We start from the raw sequence: 15,752 nt of genomic DNA, 5'->3' as shown, positions 1-15,752 counted from the left end.
TCCCACACTGTGCTGGGTAAAACAGGTGGAATAATATCCTCCAACAGCCAGACCCTTTCACAGCTCCCTAAACTGACATCTGCATCCAGACATTGGTCATTTCTTCCACAATTTGCTACTATAGAGTTCTCCCCGATAAAGTTTTATCTGTTAATCCACCCCTTATGTCCTCCCTTTACATTCTTCCCTCCCCTTTCACCCTGACACTTTTCTCAGTTGGTTCACTCTCCCTCTCTTTTCATGTTTTACCTTTTACTCTCTTGCTCTTACGGTACTTTTTCCCATCTTTTAAGCTTCATATTAACCAACTCACTGGATTTTTATTCATCTGATCTTCTGACTGGTTTTGTGTTCAAGTTTTTGGGGTTCTTTTGTGTGTTTTTGGTGGTAGTTGGTTTTTGTTTGTTTTTGTTCCCCCCCCTCATCTTCTTTACAGTGAATACTCCTTGGATAGGGGCCGTGTCTTTACTAAGGATTATAAATATTGCCCATATGCACAGATATAAATTATTTTGATAGTAGCCTTTATGATCAGAAACCTTATTTCCTTGTCTGTATATATGTTTTCTTGTTTGTTTTTTTTTCTAAAATACCAAACAATTCCCATCCATATAAGCATTAACTGCCTTCAATTTCCCTTCCTTATTCTCCTACTCCCTCCTCCTTGTTTCTTCCTTTTTTTGAAAAAAAAATAATTATATTATTTAATTAAGCCATTTTCTTGCCTAGAGCTTGGCAAAATATCTTCCGAAAGCAGGTCCATATTACATTTGCGCTGCTGTATAATTAAAAGTAACTTAACAAATGAAACCTCTGCTTCAGTAAAAGAATTGATGTGCAGGCTTGAAACTTCACAGATCAGTTTCGGCTAAAGCAATTCAATGCAACTGGGATATGAAAATCTGTTGGAAAGCGTTGATAAAAGAATGGAGCCTCGGCTATCACCATCTAGTCAGCACCATGTTTATATCTGAAAACAACCTGGTACACCTCATTGTACTGAACGTGAGAGAAAGGACGGTTCTGGCTCCTCACATTCCTCCTCTTTTGAAATAGATAAGACAGAATGGTGGGTTTGAAACTTCTTGATAGGGTGCTGCTCTGTTTTACAAAGTACCTTGGCACTCCTTCAATTATCTTGCTTTGACAGATGTAGACAAATTGCTGAGAGCCCATTATCCTCAACCTAATACCAGAAAACATTAGAATTTACTCTGCATTTCATAGCCAGATTTGATGTCTTTGCTTATACAGAATTCTTATATTACCCTGAAATTGACTCTTTCGGTTGGATGGGTTTACTTCCCTTTTGCCTTCCTGACAGCAAAGATACCTGCACTGGATAGGTACCTATCAGGAGGAACTGGGGACCTGAGTAAATAAATATGCACATGCTTATACATTCGCAAATACAGAACAAGGGACAAACTATGAAGAAAAATCTAATATATTAATCCATGAGGAAATAGATTCACACTAATCCGACAAAATGAATATATATGAGTAAAAAGTATTAAGAAGATTATTTCCTACTCCTTTCTTTTTCGCCCCTTTCACACAATTAATTTCCCTTTTTACCATCTTCTTCCACAGCTTGTTCTGCTTTCCCTTTCCATCTTCTGTGCAAATCCTATGGCTAATTGGTTAAGTCCACTCTAGAGTCTAACCATCAATTCCTAGACACAGGATCTTTCATTTCAATGTTTTTGGCTGATTAAAGTTGCACTTAGAGGAGAACAAATAAGTATGTATCAACATACTGCAAGTGCTACATCTGTGTATGAAAATACAGAAACAGATAATTAATCATCAACAAAATATCAATAGGAGTGTCACATTGAAACGCATCTTGATAAATCCTTCTCAACAGCAGTACTCTGAATACAGCGTCATAAGGGGAATATAAATTTAGCCCATTAAAGTGTTGTTGGGCAAAGAAAGACATCAATGCATCTGTTAGTAATTTTCTTACTACTAAGGGACTTTGCTGTTTATTGTGCTGCAGATGAAAGCTTTGGCCAGGAAGAGATTTGAAAATATGCAAATTAATGCTAACAACATAACAAATATCTTATTATTCATCAACAACTCAATAGCATACTGGCACATTTTAAACTGTGAGTAATCAAAGTTCATCAATGTTTAGACATACATACCTACAACAGACATTTCGGGAACCGTGGCGTGATACGGACCATCGACGAACTCTGGGGCATTGTCATTGATGTCTTGAACTTTAATAATGAATTCTGAAGGAGGCTCCAGAGGTTTGTTAGTGTCCCTGTCCACTGCCTGAGCTGTTAGAGTGTATTCAGCTTTTTCCTCGCGGTCAAGCCTTTTCATTGCATGAATGTCTCCAGTCTTGTCATTGATCACAAAGATTGTTCCAGCTCCATCTCCTGACAGAATATACTTGATTTTGCTGCTGCCAGGATCCAGGTCTGTGTGTAACTAAAAGGAAAAAAAAAAAAGGCATTTAAGAGACAAAAATTACACCCAGCTATTTTTTTACATTGGTTGAACCATACATTTTGTCGAGATATTCTTTTGTATTTTAATCTTAGCACCAGTGATCTATATCTCAGCCTGAATACACAAGTGGAGTAGGGATTTGTATGCATATTAATCAAAAGTGAATGTAATCATAGGCATAATTAGACTTCCTATTTAAAAGGTAGCTGTTATATATATTTTAAACCCCTGTTCTAAAATGTAAATGTCTTGGTAGTTATTATCAGCCAAAGTGAACAAGCACAAAATGTCCTAACCTAGTAGATGCAAGGGTGAATGAAGGATTAACAATAATATATATTTTAATCAATTTTTTTATTTTTAGTTATTATTTTCAGATGACTGAAAATATCTGAACACTGGCATCTATGTAAATGTTGTAATGGACAGCAATCAGAAATGTATAACTGTATCAAAACTCAGCTGTCAGCAGAACTTAAAGGCTCCAAGATCTCTATTCTAGAAGTATTAATATTTCCCCTGAGACAAAGCTTTGTTAATTTTCCCATTCTCCTTAATGCCCCATGAGAAAAAATATTTAGCTTGTACTCGGCTTTTCAAAAACCAAGACAGAACTGTAAGAATCTCAAACAGAATGGGAAAAAATAAGTTGTGTTTTGTTTTTATAATTAAAAGCCGGAACCGAAGAACACTGGAGACAAAGGGCTTCATTGATTCTTTGGTAGGCTCAGAGCCAAGTGCTAAATGTCATATTATCTCCACTAATTTTTCATTTGCGAGGGCAAGCACCCCAATCGGTGGACCATATGTATTAGTGTCAACACATTCAAAAATACAGGGTAATAACTTAACTATACTGTAATAGTGCTTTACATTCTATTTACCATTGAACCTAACACACTTAATATAAAGAACAAGAAGTGAATAACACATCGTTAAAAATGTAACTTGCATTTATTGTCATTTATCTCTGCCCTCCAAAAGGCAGTCTGAAGGAAATCCATGCAGCCTGCTCAGGTCAGTTACAACGACTTGCGACAACTCCCACCGGTCCTGTTTCTCTGCTTATTTTTGCGCAGACAGTTAAACAGAAAATGTTGCTGGTTATGCATTTTACTCTTCAATGGATAGCAGTGGTTGCTAGGGCTGGACAGCATTATCATTTGATATAAGAACCTGTATTAGAATATTAAAATAAGTGTGGAAAAAAGCTTTGTAACACTGGCTCCAACCAAGCCACAACTGGATTTTTATGTCATACCAGGAGTAAGCTCTGCAGGATTTTCAGTAGGTAATTGGTCACATACAGTTATATCTGCAAAATAGCTGTTCAGGAATAAGAGATTAGAAAACTCGTTAACAACACTTTACAAAAAGGAATCTCGAATTGTTGCAATGAGCACAGCAGTCAATAGCAGTCAGGGCTGATTTTTCAGTTGATCTGGTTTATTAGACATACAAAGACCTGGGCCACCAGTGTATTCTCTGCTCTGCAATAATAGCAGAACTCTCACAGAATACAAGAGGTGTAACTTCATCCTCTGTGTTTTGCTGGACAATACATTATTACCATACTGGTTATTATGACACCATCATTTTAACAACTATTTAAAAGCACTTTAACTGTCTGTGGATATGAATGACCCAATCCGGTTCAGTCTTCCTACCCGACCCACGAGAACACACACAGACTGCCAGTGACAGCTGAGGCCTTTGCCAAAACCTCATTCTGCTTTTCTTGCTGTAGTTGCCATCAGCTTTTACTTGATGACAATCAGCATAATTTACGCTACATTAATGTAAGTTAACAGCAGTGTCCTGTTGGTCGGTACTGCAGTTTTGTCTGCTCAGCAAGACATGTTAATACAACTTTGTCTTAAAGATTATTTTCCTTATGAGCACGATTATATTCAATCTAGGTGTCAGCAATATAAAAAAAAAAATTACTTGCAGGGTCCCAGAGCTTGTCAAGATCAATCCAGAATCTGTTTGTGTTTTAAACAGATTGTTTACACTTGAAGCATCTGTTTGATCCCTGAATAAAATCTATATGTTCTTAAAATTGCATATGAAGGTTTTAGCAGAATATTCCTAGCTGAATTACAGTGATGTCATATCATGACATCTGGACACACACGACTCAACGAAGCATTTGGGAACATCTCAGTTCACCCAACTACACAGAGCATGAAGCCAAAAACTACCATCTGAATTTCTAAGGCAGCACTGGCTGGATAAACTATATATCCCACACGGATATTTGAAAATGCTCAAAGATTCTCCAGTTTGCCACTTGTTAATGTATGGACGAAGGCTGCAGAAGCTCCAAGATAGGTTTTTGAAGTTCTTTTGTAATTCTGAGCAGCCGGAGAGATGAGTCTCTTATGCAGATGGGAACTGTCTCACCTGCTCTCAGGCAGCTACCTGGGAGTCACAGCAACAGCTTGCTCAGCACAAGGCACTTCATGTTCCAGCCATGTGTTCGCCGTCAGGAAAGTACTCAGAGCACGTGGGTCCGGTCCGTGCCCAGAATGAGCAGAAAGCTGCTGAGTGGCCTTTGCAGGAAGATCGGGCACTTCGAGCCCTCTCCAGGTGTGCTGGTGATGCACAACTTGATACAGACAGGCTCGTAATGAGGTGCCTAAAAGGGAAGGGTTGTAACCCTGACTTCCTCATATTAGCAAAAAAGCACAAATATATCAATAATTCACAAGAGGGGGAAAATCTACATACTATGAAGATGCTGCTGGACATTTTTAATTAAGAAAAGAGAAGAAGGCATTATGTAGTCAAGTTTTTATTTGAGTTTGTTAGAAAGTAATTAATTCATCTTTGTGTAATTACAAGGGAATTATCCCTTACTTGTTTCAAGGGAAGAGGCATAATCTGATCTTAAATCTTCATTTTAAATTCTGCATCATTCTTGTCCTTCTGAACTCTAGAACCTTTTTTAAGGGACTAACTAGTGCATCAGATTTTCACCCAACATTACACAGATGAACACACAACATACCAACACTGTGCTACTGCTTTAGGTGGTTCTATTTTTTCACCTATGCCTTGCGAGAAAACTCCTCATTTATGGGGCCGACCTCATTTAATGAACTTAGAGACACAACGTTCAGCTTTTATGACTCTTTTCCAAAACTGCTGGGTCCTAAGAAGCTCCAGCTCATTCTGTCAAAGTATGAAACAATTTTAGTGACCTTTACAGTCATTTTTACATATATATTTACGTATATGTATATATATCTATATAAATGTTTTGAAAAATTGTAATGCACCTTACTCACCAGGTGTTTCCTTCTGTATGTAACTTTCCAGGGTTTTTTTTTCTAAAAATACGAACGTCATTAGGTGTTACAGAATATTTTTGTGTATATTGTTGGTGTGCTCTGACATAAAATGGACAAGTGTGTTTATTGATAACACATTTAAAAGCAGTCAATAATTAAACTATTATGCAAAGATTCAATTCATTTGCATGCAACGCAGAATTAATAAAGTGAATGTAATTTCATTTTCTCCATGGACAGGCTGATCCCATCTTTAATAACGGGAACTAGAAGCTGCACAGTGGGGAAGAGGAAAACCAAGTACCTGCCGTTATTATTCAGGGTAATGACAAATAGGGGCAAACACTTGATGTACCTGATAACGTCAATCCTTGGAACACTTTCTGAAAGGAAACAGGCAAGTATGTGGATGACAAAGGTTTCATTTAAGATATGAGAATCATGTAACTTGAAGCCTCTGGAGTAACTGTCAAAAGACATTACTGCTCACACTTCTCACCTGCAGTTTCATAACCATATTCAAAGAGAATTAAAGCAATAATATCCCTAACACTTCCATTTAAGAGTGTAATCTCTGCTTTTGTCTGCCTCAGTTTCCTAGCATGTCATCTGAGTATCTTTGATTCCAGATGGCTTCTTTTATGTTTCTGTTTATTCTTTGCTACTGCTTTTTTATTCTATTTGATTTGCTAATTTTGCCTCTGTTTATATTCATACTGCAACTGTGCACAAACTGCTTTTTATTGCTTACCTTTTGGTATCATCTTATAATACACCAGAGTGAACTGTTGTTTAAAAACTGGAGACAAGATTGGGATCTAACAATCTGTTTGTTCTAATTCACTGATTATGACCAACTGATGCAGGAAAAGAGCTCAGGAATGTGACTGAATCTTGATCTAAATCCTTCCTGGTTAGAAGGACATTGGTCCTTTCTGTATATGTCATGTACCCCTGTCCTCACCAAGCTGAATTAATGATTTTTAATATCTATTTTATCTCAATGTCTTGGGGGAAAAAAGATAGCTATACTTGTTTTTACAGATGGGCGGAACAGAGGAAGAGATAACCCCACATTTGATCTCATAAAGATCCATATTAAGAAAAACCATCCAGACCATAGGTCTGTCCAAGCCATTCCCAAGCAGCTCTACACATTTATCTCCAGTTAAACACAGTATTATTATTTTGTAACCAGAATTTTTATGCACTGCGAGTGCTGTTTCAAATAAATTGTTCCCCCTGCCAAGGGAACTCCCTAAGATGGAGGAACCCGTGCACCCAGAGGAAAATCCTCCCCAAACCCACAATCACATGCTCATCTTCAGTGGCTGTGATGGCAACGAACACAAGGTCATTTTATTCTACTCTTTGCTCTCTTCATTCCAAAGCATGGTCTCAGGTTGATTTTTCTGTATATATTTCTTACATACCTTGCTTCTTCTGAATCCTTATGTTAAGCCAGACAACAGCTAAAGCTTTCTGTTTTCCTAGTTCTGGCCTTGGCCCTTCCCATTTGGGAATACCATCTGTCTTCCCTTCTGTCCTGAGAATGCCACCACCACATATGACCTGTGTCCCACCACAGCTTGGACTGCCGCCTGTAGTCACTGCTCTCTGCAGCTCTTTAACGCCCAAGTGTCCTGTGGCAAGCGGCCTCGGGTGGCTGGCACCTTTTTGTAGTTGGCTTTCTGCCTAGTTTGGAGTTCACGTAACTATTTCTGAACCCAGACTGCCGTTCCTTTCTTGTGTTCCAGCAGACACCACTCCTGTATAAAGGTCTTAACTTTTTTAACCCAACTGTTTCTGATACTTGGAAACGTGCAATGAAATTGTGTCGTATTGCCAAAGAGGAATCCTTTCCCATCTCATTTACTTCTCTATTATTTCATCTATAGTGTACTGCGGTTCACCACAGGAGATCTGAAAGCTGGGTATAGAGAGCCTCAAAAATCACACGCAGTTTTAGTCCTGTAAAACATATTCCCTCTTCTGTGTCTTTATGGGGAAAAAAAGTATCTGTCTGTCATCTCCTACTGTTTGGGGTCAAGCACTTACATTAACAATTCCAGTGCTTCAGGCATTATAATTAACAGTATCTCCTGCACTTGTCACTCTTTTCCCGACTCACTGAAATAGCAGTAAAGCCATGTACTCCCTCCTCCATCTCGTCAGTCTTGGACACAAACCGTGCTGTAGTTTCTACTACCTATAAAACTGTGAAATCTCCGAACACAACTTCAGACGACTCTTCCCGTTGGCTGTCACTGCTGCTGCCAGCAGAGCCCTCTTGCCGCTCCTTCCTCACTGCAGACAAAAGACGGTAAAGGCTGTAAAAAACCCTAAGCCATGGGAATGCCCCATTCGATGTGCTAGCCAGAAGACCGGCAATTCCTATATATCAAATCCTTCTCTTTTGCTCCTTTAATCATCATCATCATCATCTTAGTCACAGTGTTCTGAGCTTTTATTCTATGCTGTTTGAGATGTATTTTTCTCTCTCCTCTTTAAAAGCTTATTATAATGTGCTAGGTTTCATTCTCAGGCACAGAGTACATTGCACTTGAGCGTCAAGACCTCTTTGTGTTTTTTCAAATGATTTTCTCAAGTGAATGTCAGAGCAATATCTTGTAATGCATACTCTTCGCATTGCAGAAGAGGAATAAAAACGTTAATCACTACATACCCAGAGCGGTAATTTGAAGGCTGCCTACAAAATCTGTCAAACCAGACATGCTATATCCTAGGTCAGAAAAAAGTACAATAGGTCAGTGTGGTCAAAGGTAACAGAATATTTCTATTTAGTTAAGCATATTTAAGTTTTCATGATTTTCTAGTCTTTCAAGGCTGTGCTTTCAGCTGCTTTCACCACCCTGGCTTCTGAACATGCTTTGCTCACAAGGACTAGGAGGATCTCAGTGATATTTAACTTGTCTTCCTTCTTAATAAAAGAATTTCAAATCCATGCAGAATGCATTCAGTTATTTAATGCCTTCTTTTATTTAATAATTTTTAATAAAACAAACCTGAAAGCATTCAAATGCCTTTTTTTTGAAGGTGATTTTTCAAACTTCAGATGATTGCTTAGTGTACATCAGTGTCTGAACATAAGTAACATAAGTAAGCACCGTCTCAAACCACATCATGTGGAAAGCTGGCAGTGCAAATAGGAAGCTCTTTTCTAGCAATTGGCTGTCAAACACATCTCCAGTGCGGAAATATGAACATCAGCTATGCAGCCAGATCCGAGCCAAAACTGAACACTGTTGGGAAGGTAACGGAGGGAAATAAAGGGAACTGAGTACTTACATATTGATTATCTTATAAACTACCTGCTTACATGTGGTAATATATCTTATTCTAGTGTACTTACACTGACCTGTGAACTGTGCAGATGGCTACAGTATAATTTCTTCTTAGTACAAATATTCTTCAAGTTACTCGGAATGTGAAAATAAACATAGCTGGGAAATGCTACAAAGCAAATTCCTTACATGATGTCAAACAAATCATTAGTTCTCCAGCGTTACAGTGTTTGCAGTTACATAGTAATATCAGAGTCATACATCAGAATAAACAGATCTAACATGAGGATAATTTGAATTATTTTCCCTATTTTCCTGCCGTTAGATGTTTATTAGGGATAACTCATGCAGAATTGTAAGTAATTCAGAAGCATCTGGTTGAAACTAGTTATTACAATTCCGTGCAGCTTCACAAGGAATTATTTGCCACATCACTTGTGTGGTTTTCAAAGCTTCCTAATGTAATTCCCCATGCATTTCCATTAAGTCATGCGCTCCTGTGAATTCCTTACAAACTGACTTGCAAAGGTTGTGTCTCTCATAATGTGATCAATTTGCAATACCACTAAATTTGAACTGTTTTTTACACCACTAGCGATAGCTCAGAGCTTCTGCCTTTGTTAGTGCTTTTCTGGAAAAACAGACAGAGAACACAAACCATGACACTCAGACAATATTAAATACGTAGAAATAAAGAACTGTGCCCACTCTGGCACTATTTGGTATTTAGTAATGTGTTTCTCTGATTCTCTAGCAACTTGCGTTGAGTCCTGCAGTCCCCTTCTCGGTACATATGGAGATTAAAGTCTCCGTGACAATTATCACTTTTTTTTTTGGCACATCAGATAACCCGACCTGTTTCCAAGGGGGGGAAATAGCAGTTCTATGACTGTAAGCGTGGGCACTGTTTGGAGTATTTATGTCATTGGCTGTAAAAACCTGACCTACCTGTCATTCAAAACATCCGAAATTTGGGGTCAATGTTCCATCAAAAAAGAAACTGTGACTCAGTGTGAATACAGACAAATTCCATACAAATCAGTATCACAAAAGCTGCAAGTGTGTAACATATGTCAATCTCAAACCAGCCAGACTTAGCAATGATTTAGTCTAGACCTTTATCCAGATCATCTGAGCTCATGGTGAAGACAACTGTGGGAGGCTGCAGGAGACATCTGGACTAGTTTAATGGTGATTGAATCACTGTCAGTTTTCTCTACCCACACAAGCTTGGTAGTGCTCTTGTCACAGGCCAGCCAAAACCCCTTGTGGTGCCTTTCCCCATTCAGCTGTTCTGCGCATTCCTCTAACGACACATTCTTCCTAGAAAGGATGGGTGACCGGCCATCCTGCATTCATATCTTTTGGGGTTCTGAGTAGCAGAGAAGATGCACAGTACACAGGTGACTGAAGTTAAGAGGCAAAGAAACATAAGCATGATTTCTCAGGACCTCTTTTCAAATGATATGTGTATTCTCCCTCCTTCAAAGAACTGATTACTACGTTGCCAACTAGAAAATGTAATGGCTGTGACAGGAACAGCAAAGGAGGTAAAGAGCTGTATAAGGGAGACCTTTGAATTGCTCCAAGGACTCTGCTGAAGCTTCTCTAATAAAATGAGTTCAGGTGTCTATTGGAAGGGCTCAGGAAAAATAAAATCATAATAAAAAAGAACAACAACAACAAAAAGTAAATAAGAATTTATTTTTTTAAATATGAGAGATACAATATTGAGAACTGAAGTTTTAAAATTATCCAAATGATATCTTATATACAAGAATGTCAAAATCCAAATATCTTAAGTACATTCCTGCTATATATCTGAAATAAATCTACTAACAGCCAAATGACAGCTGGTCAGCTGACAACTGCAGAGTCAGTAGTCATCTATAAATAACGATTATTAATTACTTGTATTACAATAACACATCGCAGTCCTTGTTGACACCAAGGGTCTGTTATACTGTGTGCTGGAGCCTTTGCTGACCTTAATTAACTGTCCTCTGCTTATGAGGAAATATCAAATATGGGGTTTTTTTCACCCTTCCCTTTTTCTGAACAAGAGACAATGAAGAATGAACCCAGAATACGTAATCTTAGAAATGAGTTTTTAAGCCAATGGCTAATTTCTATGATTCTCTCATACTGATTCAGTATGGTTTGAAATAATGGAAAAAATTGACTTTTATTTTTGTGAATGGTTTTAGGATCTGATCTGAGAAACAGGAACTCAGTAGGAGTCTCTGTCTCAAAATTTAAGGGACACTGGACAAAACTCTTTACTTGAAATATATAGAGATTTATAAAGAAAGATACAGAACCAAAGACAATCCCCCAAAAAGAAAAAGAAAATCACAACCGACACCAGGTTATTAAATTCATACAATGACCCCAAAATTTAAAGTCCAAATAAATTCAGAATTTACCACTAACCTACACATTTTTTGTAGTTTTCTGATAACTAAAAGATCAGATGTAACTGACTTGTACAAACTAGATAAATAATGAGATTAATAATTATGTGACTATGAGATAAAGTGTTGAAAATAGCAAGACCCTGAAGTAAAATATTTGAGATTATTTATCAAGTCAGTAAAGCTGCCTTTTCACATTTACTCAGGAGACAGGAGATGGAATATTTTGTTTGCCTATGGAGATGGGATCACTGGGTATGTAAATGGACACTGATGGCAAAGTTAACTGAAAAGATAACCTGCTGGATGATGTTCTTCAACAGAATATTAGCAGTATAAAAGCACCGTTGCTCAGCTCTGCTGTGGATATTCCGACACAAAAACTGATACAGGTAACAAATGTATCTTGGTTTATCAAACGTTAACTCTTTTTTGACACAAAGAAGGATGGTGGCCGGTCAAAATCAAAACCATAGCATGATTAAGCCAAACTCTTTTTTCCCCCCACCCATATTGAAAATTCAAAGCCACATTAAATAGATCAATACTGACCACAATTTGTTTGTGAGTTTGAATCTATCAGCTGGACTGTAGCTCCCTATCTCAGCTGTGCCAGCTGCACCAATAGGACAAGAATGCTTGGAGTAACAATTTTCTCCAGTCTGGTGCATAACTGCCTCTGATCATACAGCATCAACGCTGGCAAAGTGGCCAAAGAGGGAGACCCCATGAGCTCTCCAGTCTCCTTCCCATATGTGCTATGAGAAAGTACAACACAGCGGTACAACAGGCTCAGGCACTTCTTTCAAGAAAAGATAATTAACCTGTATATACCCAGCACAAAACCCAAGCAATTCCAACTCGCCAAAGAAAACACAGTTATTTTGCGGGACTGCACCACCTAAATTTCCTATAATAGGAGAGGAATTTGCATGAAAAGCAGAGTCCCTGAGCAAGCTACATATTGTGCTTTTGTTTCGTGTTTTATCAATGTGCAGGTTTAACAAACAGTTCCAATTCTTTGAAAGAATTCAGAAAGACTGAGAAATTATGATGTTTGTAAATTGCTCTGAGTAGGTCACGAGCAGTCCCTTACACATGAGTCACATTCAAGGAGACTGCAGTATGCATAGGAATTGCTAGAAATCTCCATTTAAAGATTCAGTTCCACTTCTTGATCTGGGAACACCATGGATTTCTTGCAGTTACCTTGCAATTTTAAACCTTGGTATGACATTTGCCAGCAAGGTCAGTCTCTACTCAGTCCAGTTCTAACAGTTTAGATGAATACTACATCGATTCCACATATTCTCTAGACTTGAACAAAATGTATATTTGTAACACAGAATGGAAGATAGTAGTGAAGTTATATACAATATCCCTACTCTTTATTCCTTAAAGAAGAACTTCAATATTGGAGTTAAATAGTTAAAACTCTGGCATCTGTCCTCTACCAATAAAAGGGAGTGAGGTTATACAGATTAGGTGATGGATAATAGAGAAAATGTGAAAAGACTGTAAAAACCCCCTCCATTTAAAGTAGGTTACATTGTCATAAGGAAAAAAAATGCTCATATTTCAGCTTTCTTCTATCTGCTGAAATATAGTTCCAAAGGGATGGAGGTAGTGGGGGGAAATCAAACATCAGCCACTTTGGAGCATGAAAACAATCAAGAAAAATAAATATCCAGAGTAAACAAATAGGAAAGCAGGAAGAACCAAAAGGAATCAAACACCAAGCATATGGCTCTGAAAAAACACACAGGAAAAAGTTACAGGAATGTTAGGCAATTTAAATCTTGCCACAGAAAATGAAGCTGAGAATATTTAACTTCCAGATGCTACTTTAGATGGTTGGGGGTTTTGTTTGTTATAAAAGACAAACCATAGCCTTACAGATACCTTAAAAAAGAGGAAAAAGCCCCCACCAACCTGCGTATGTTTGTGATAATATTCACTTTAAGGGTTACCTAGAGAGTTTTACATTTGATATATGCTTTTGCTTTTTCCTGCTCTTGTTTGCAAGAGATTTGACAGTAACTGGATTTTTAAGCCCATGTGGAGAACCAGTCCCTCACCACCAAAGCGATGGGGGAGCTGCTTGATGGGAAGCAACTCTTCCAAGAAATCTGCATGAGAAAAAAAATCAGAATAGCAGCTAATTGAAAACAAGAATACAGGGAATTGCATTCCTGAAAGGCAGGCCACAAGTTGTTTGCAAACATAACAGATTTCAATACCTTCTTTGACTGCAGATGATAGCTAATGAACGGATACAGAATATGAGATCAAGAGAAAGCCTCTGAGGTTTTTGGTTGTTTGTTTTGTTGGGATTTTTCAATGTATTTTTTCCCCCCTCCTCCCTGAGAAGTAACACCTGATTTGGATTTCATTATGTACAATAGTGAGTGTATTTCTTTGCTAAGAATGCTCCCAAATCTTATTTATTCTCCCTGGAATCTTACTGCCAAGCTCATTTCTCCTCCCTCCCTGTGGCTAAAGCTTTCTTCTGGCCTGATTCTCTTCTAGAAGTGGCGCTGTGTATTGACAGCCCAAGCAAAGAGTCGTCATCCAACCAGCCATGTTGTTCAGCCCCAGGTGCTATGCTGACAGGGACCACACAGCCTGAATACCAGCGATTCACTCGGAGATTCACACAAACCAGAAATAACCTTTCATTTGTCTTCCTGCAATCAAGTTAAAGTTATTCAGCATCTAAATATTAATACATGGACATTATGTACATTACACGGAATCACAGAATCAACTGGGTTGGAAAAGACCTCAGAGATCATCCAGTCCAACCCTTGGTCCAACTCCAGTCCATTGACTAGATCATGGCACTAAGTGCCATGTCCAATCTCAGTTTAAAAACCTCCAGGGCCGGTGAGTCCAGCACCTCCCTGGGCAGCCATTCCAATGCCTGACCACTCTCTCTGCACAGAATTGCTTTCTAATCTCCAGCCTAAATTTCCCCTGGCAGAGTTGAAGCCCATGGCCCCTTGTCCTATTGCTGATGCCTGGGAGAAGAGACCAATCCCCACCTGGCTACAACTGCCCTTCAGGTAGTTCTAGAGAGTGCTGAGCTCAGCTCTAAGCCTCCTCTTCTCCAGACTAAACAAGCCCAGCTCCCTCAGCCTCTCCCCATAGGGCTTGTGTTCAAGTCCCCTCACCAGTCTTGTTGCTCTCCACATTACTCCACAATCTGAATTTATCACCACAGTAACTGGATGAGCATCACCACACCACTGCAAAGCAAAACCCAATTACTCTTCCCATTCACCTGAAGGGGAAGCAGAGCTGCAGTAACAGAGCCCCCATATTCAGCACAAACAGAGCAGCTGTGGAGAGCCCCATGAAACCCCAGCCCAAACACCAGCCTAACCCTTAGAGCTGCCTGCATTTTTTCACCTGTCTTTTTTTTGGACAAGAATAATGGTTCGGTGACACTCACTTCAACCATTCACCTGCGTATTACTGAAACGTTGATTTAGGAAACAAATACATATTTGGGGAAAAAAGCAATGGAGTATTTTTTCCTGAACATTTCCTGCCCAGAGTGCTTCAATGCTATTTTACATTCAAAAGCTTCTTATGCCTCTGTATGCATTAAATTATTTCTTTTAAAGTATTTACATCTTGAACACATTAAAAAGTTAACCAAAATGTTTCCTTTTAAATTAGTTTTATTTGTCATCATGTTAGGGTTTTTTCTTTCACATAATAGACATACTATGCCTAGCCTGAAACATTTTTTGATAGTTGAAAAATCTGTATTCAGAGTGACACAGAAATACCTTTTCTTCCCAACTTCTCAAAACTGCACATGAAATGAAAATCTGTTTCTCATCTCAGAAGCAGCTCTTGAGTTCCAGCAGAATTAAATTTTTATTTGCTCTAAAAGCAAAATACCATTTCTGCTGCCTACACAAATCCTCCAATTAAACCTTTACTTCCTACAAAAATAAAGCAATTTCATTCCCTTTGTTTATCATAATTTAATTATTTTCCTTATTAGAATCAGCTTTGTTTTAATGTTTTAGTGTTTTCATTCTCTGACTCATTCTGTAGCTATTAGAACAGCTTTCTGCCATGCCTTTCCTTCTGCAGCATCGCAAACATAATTAAAACATATCTGCTGTGATTATATTTCAGAATATACAGATCAGCATATATTTTGCTCTTAGGTATAGAATCCCTATTGTTCATGTAATTGCTATGAAGAAATAATGCAAATGAGCCTGCTAGAGACAATTATTGGACTT

At 38.3% G+C, this 15,752-nt stretch overlaps 1 protein-coding gene across 1 annotated transcript in view; it reads right to left on the bottom strand.

The window, feature by feature from the left end:
* The window catches only part of CDH8 (cadherin 8), a 126,526-nt gene that overhangs the window by 87,763 nt on the left and 23,011 nt on the right, over positions 1 to 15,752 (bottom strand). Inside the window, exon 2 of the mRNA XM_082062834.1 lies at positions 2,157 to 2,451. Within this exon, the coding sequence (XP_081918960.1) occupies positions 2,157 to 2,451 (295 nt within the window). The remainder of the gene's footprint in view (positions 1 to 2,156; positions 2,452 to 15,752) is intronic.

Source organism: Streptopelia decaocto, assembly GCF_964273445.1.
Source record: "Streptopelia decaocto genome assembly, chromosome: 11".
NCBI lineage: Eukaryota > Metazoa > Chordata > Aves > Columbiformes > Columbidae > Streptopelia > Streptopelia decaocto.
This window is presented reverse-complemented; position numbering and strand designations above follow the sequence as displayed.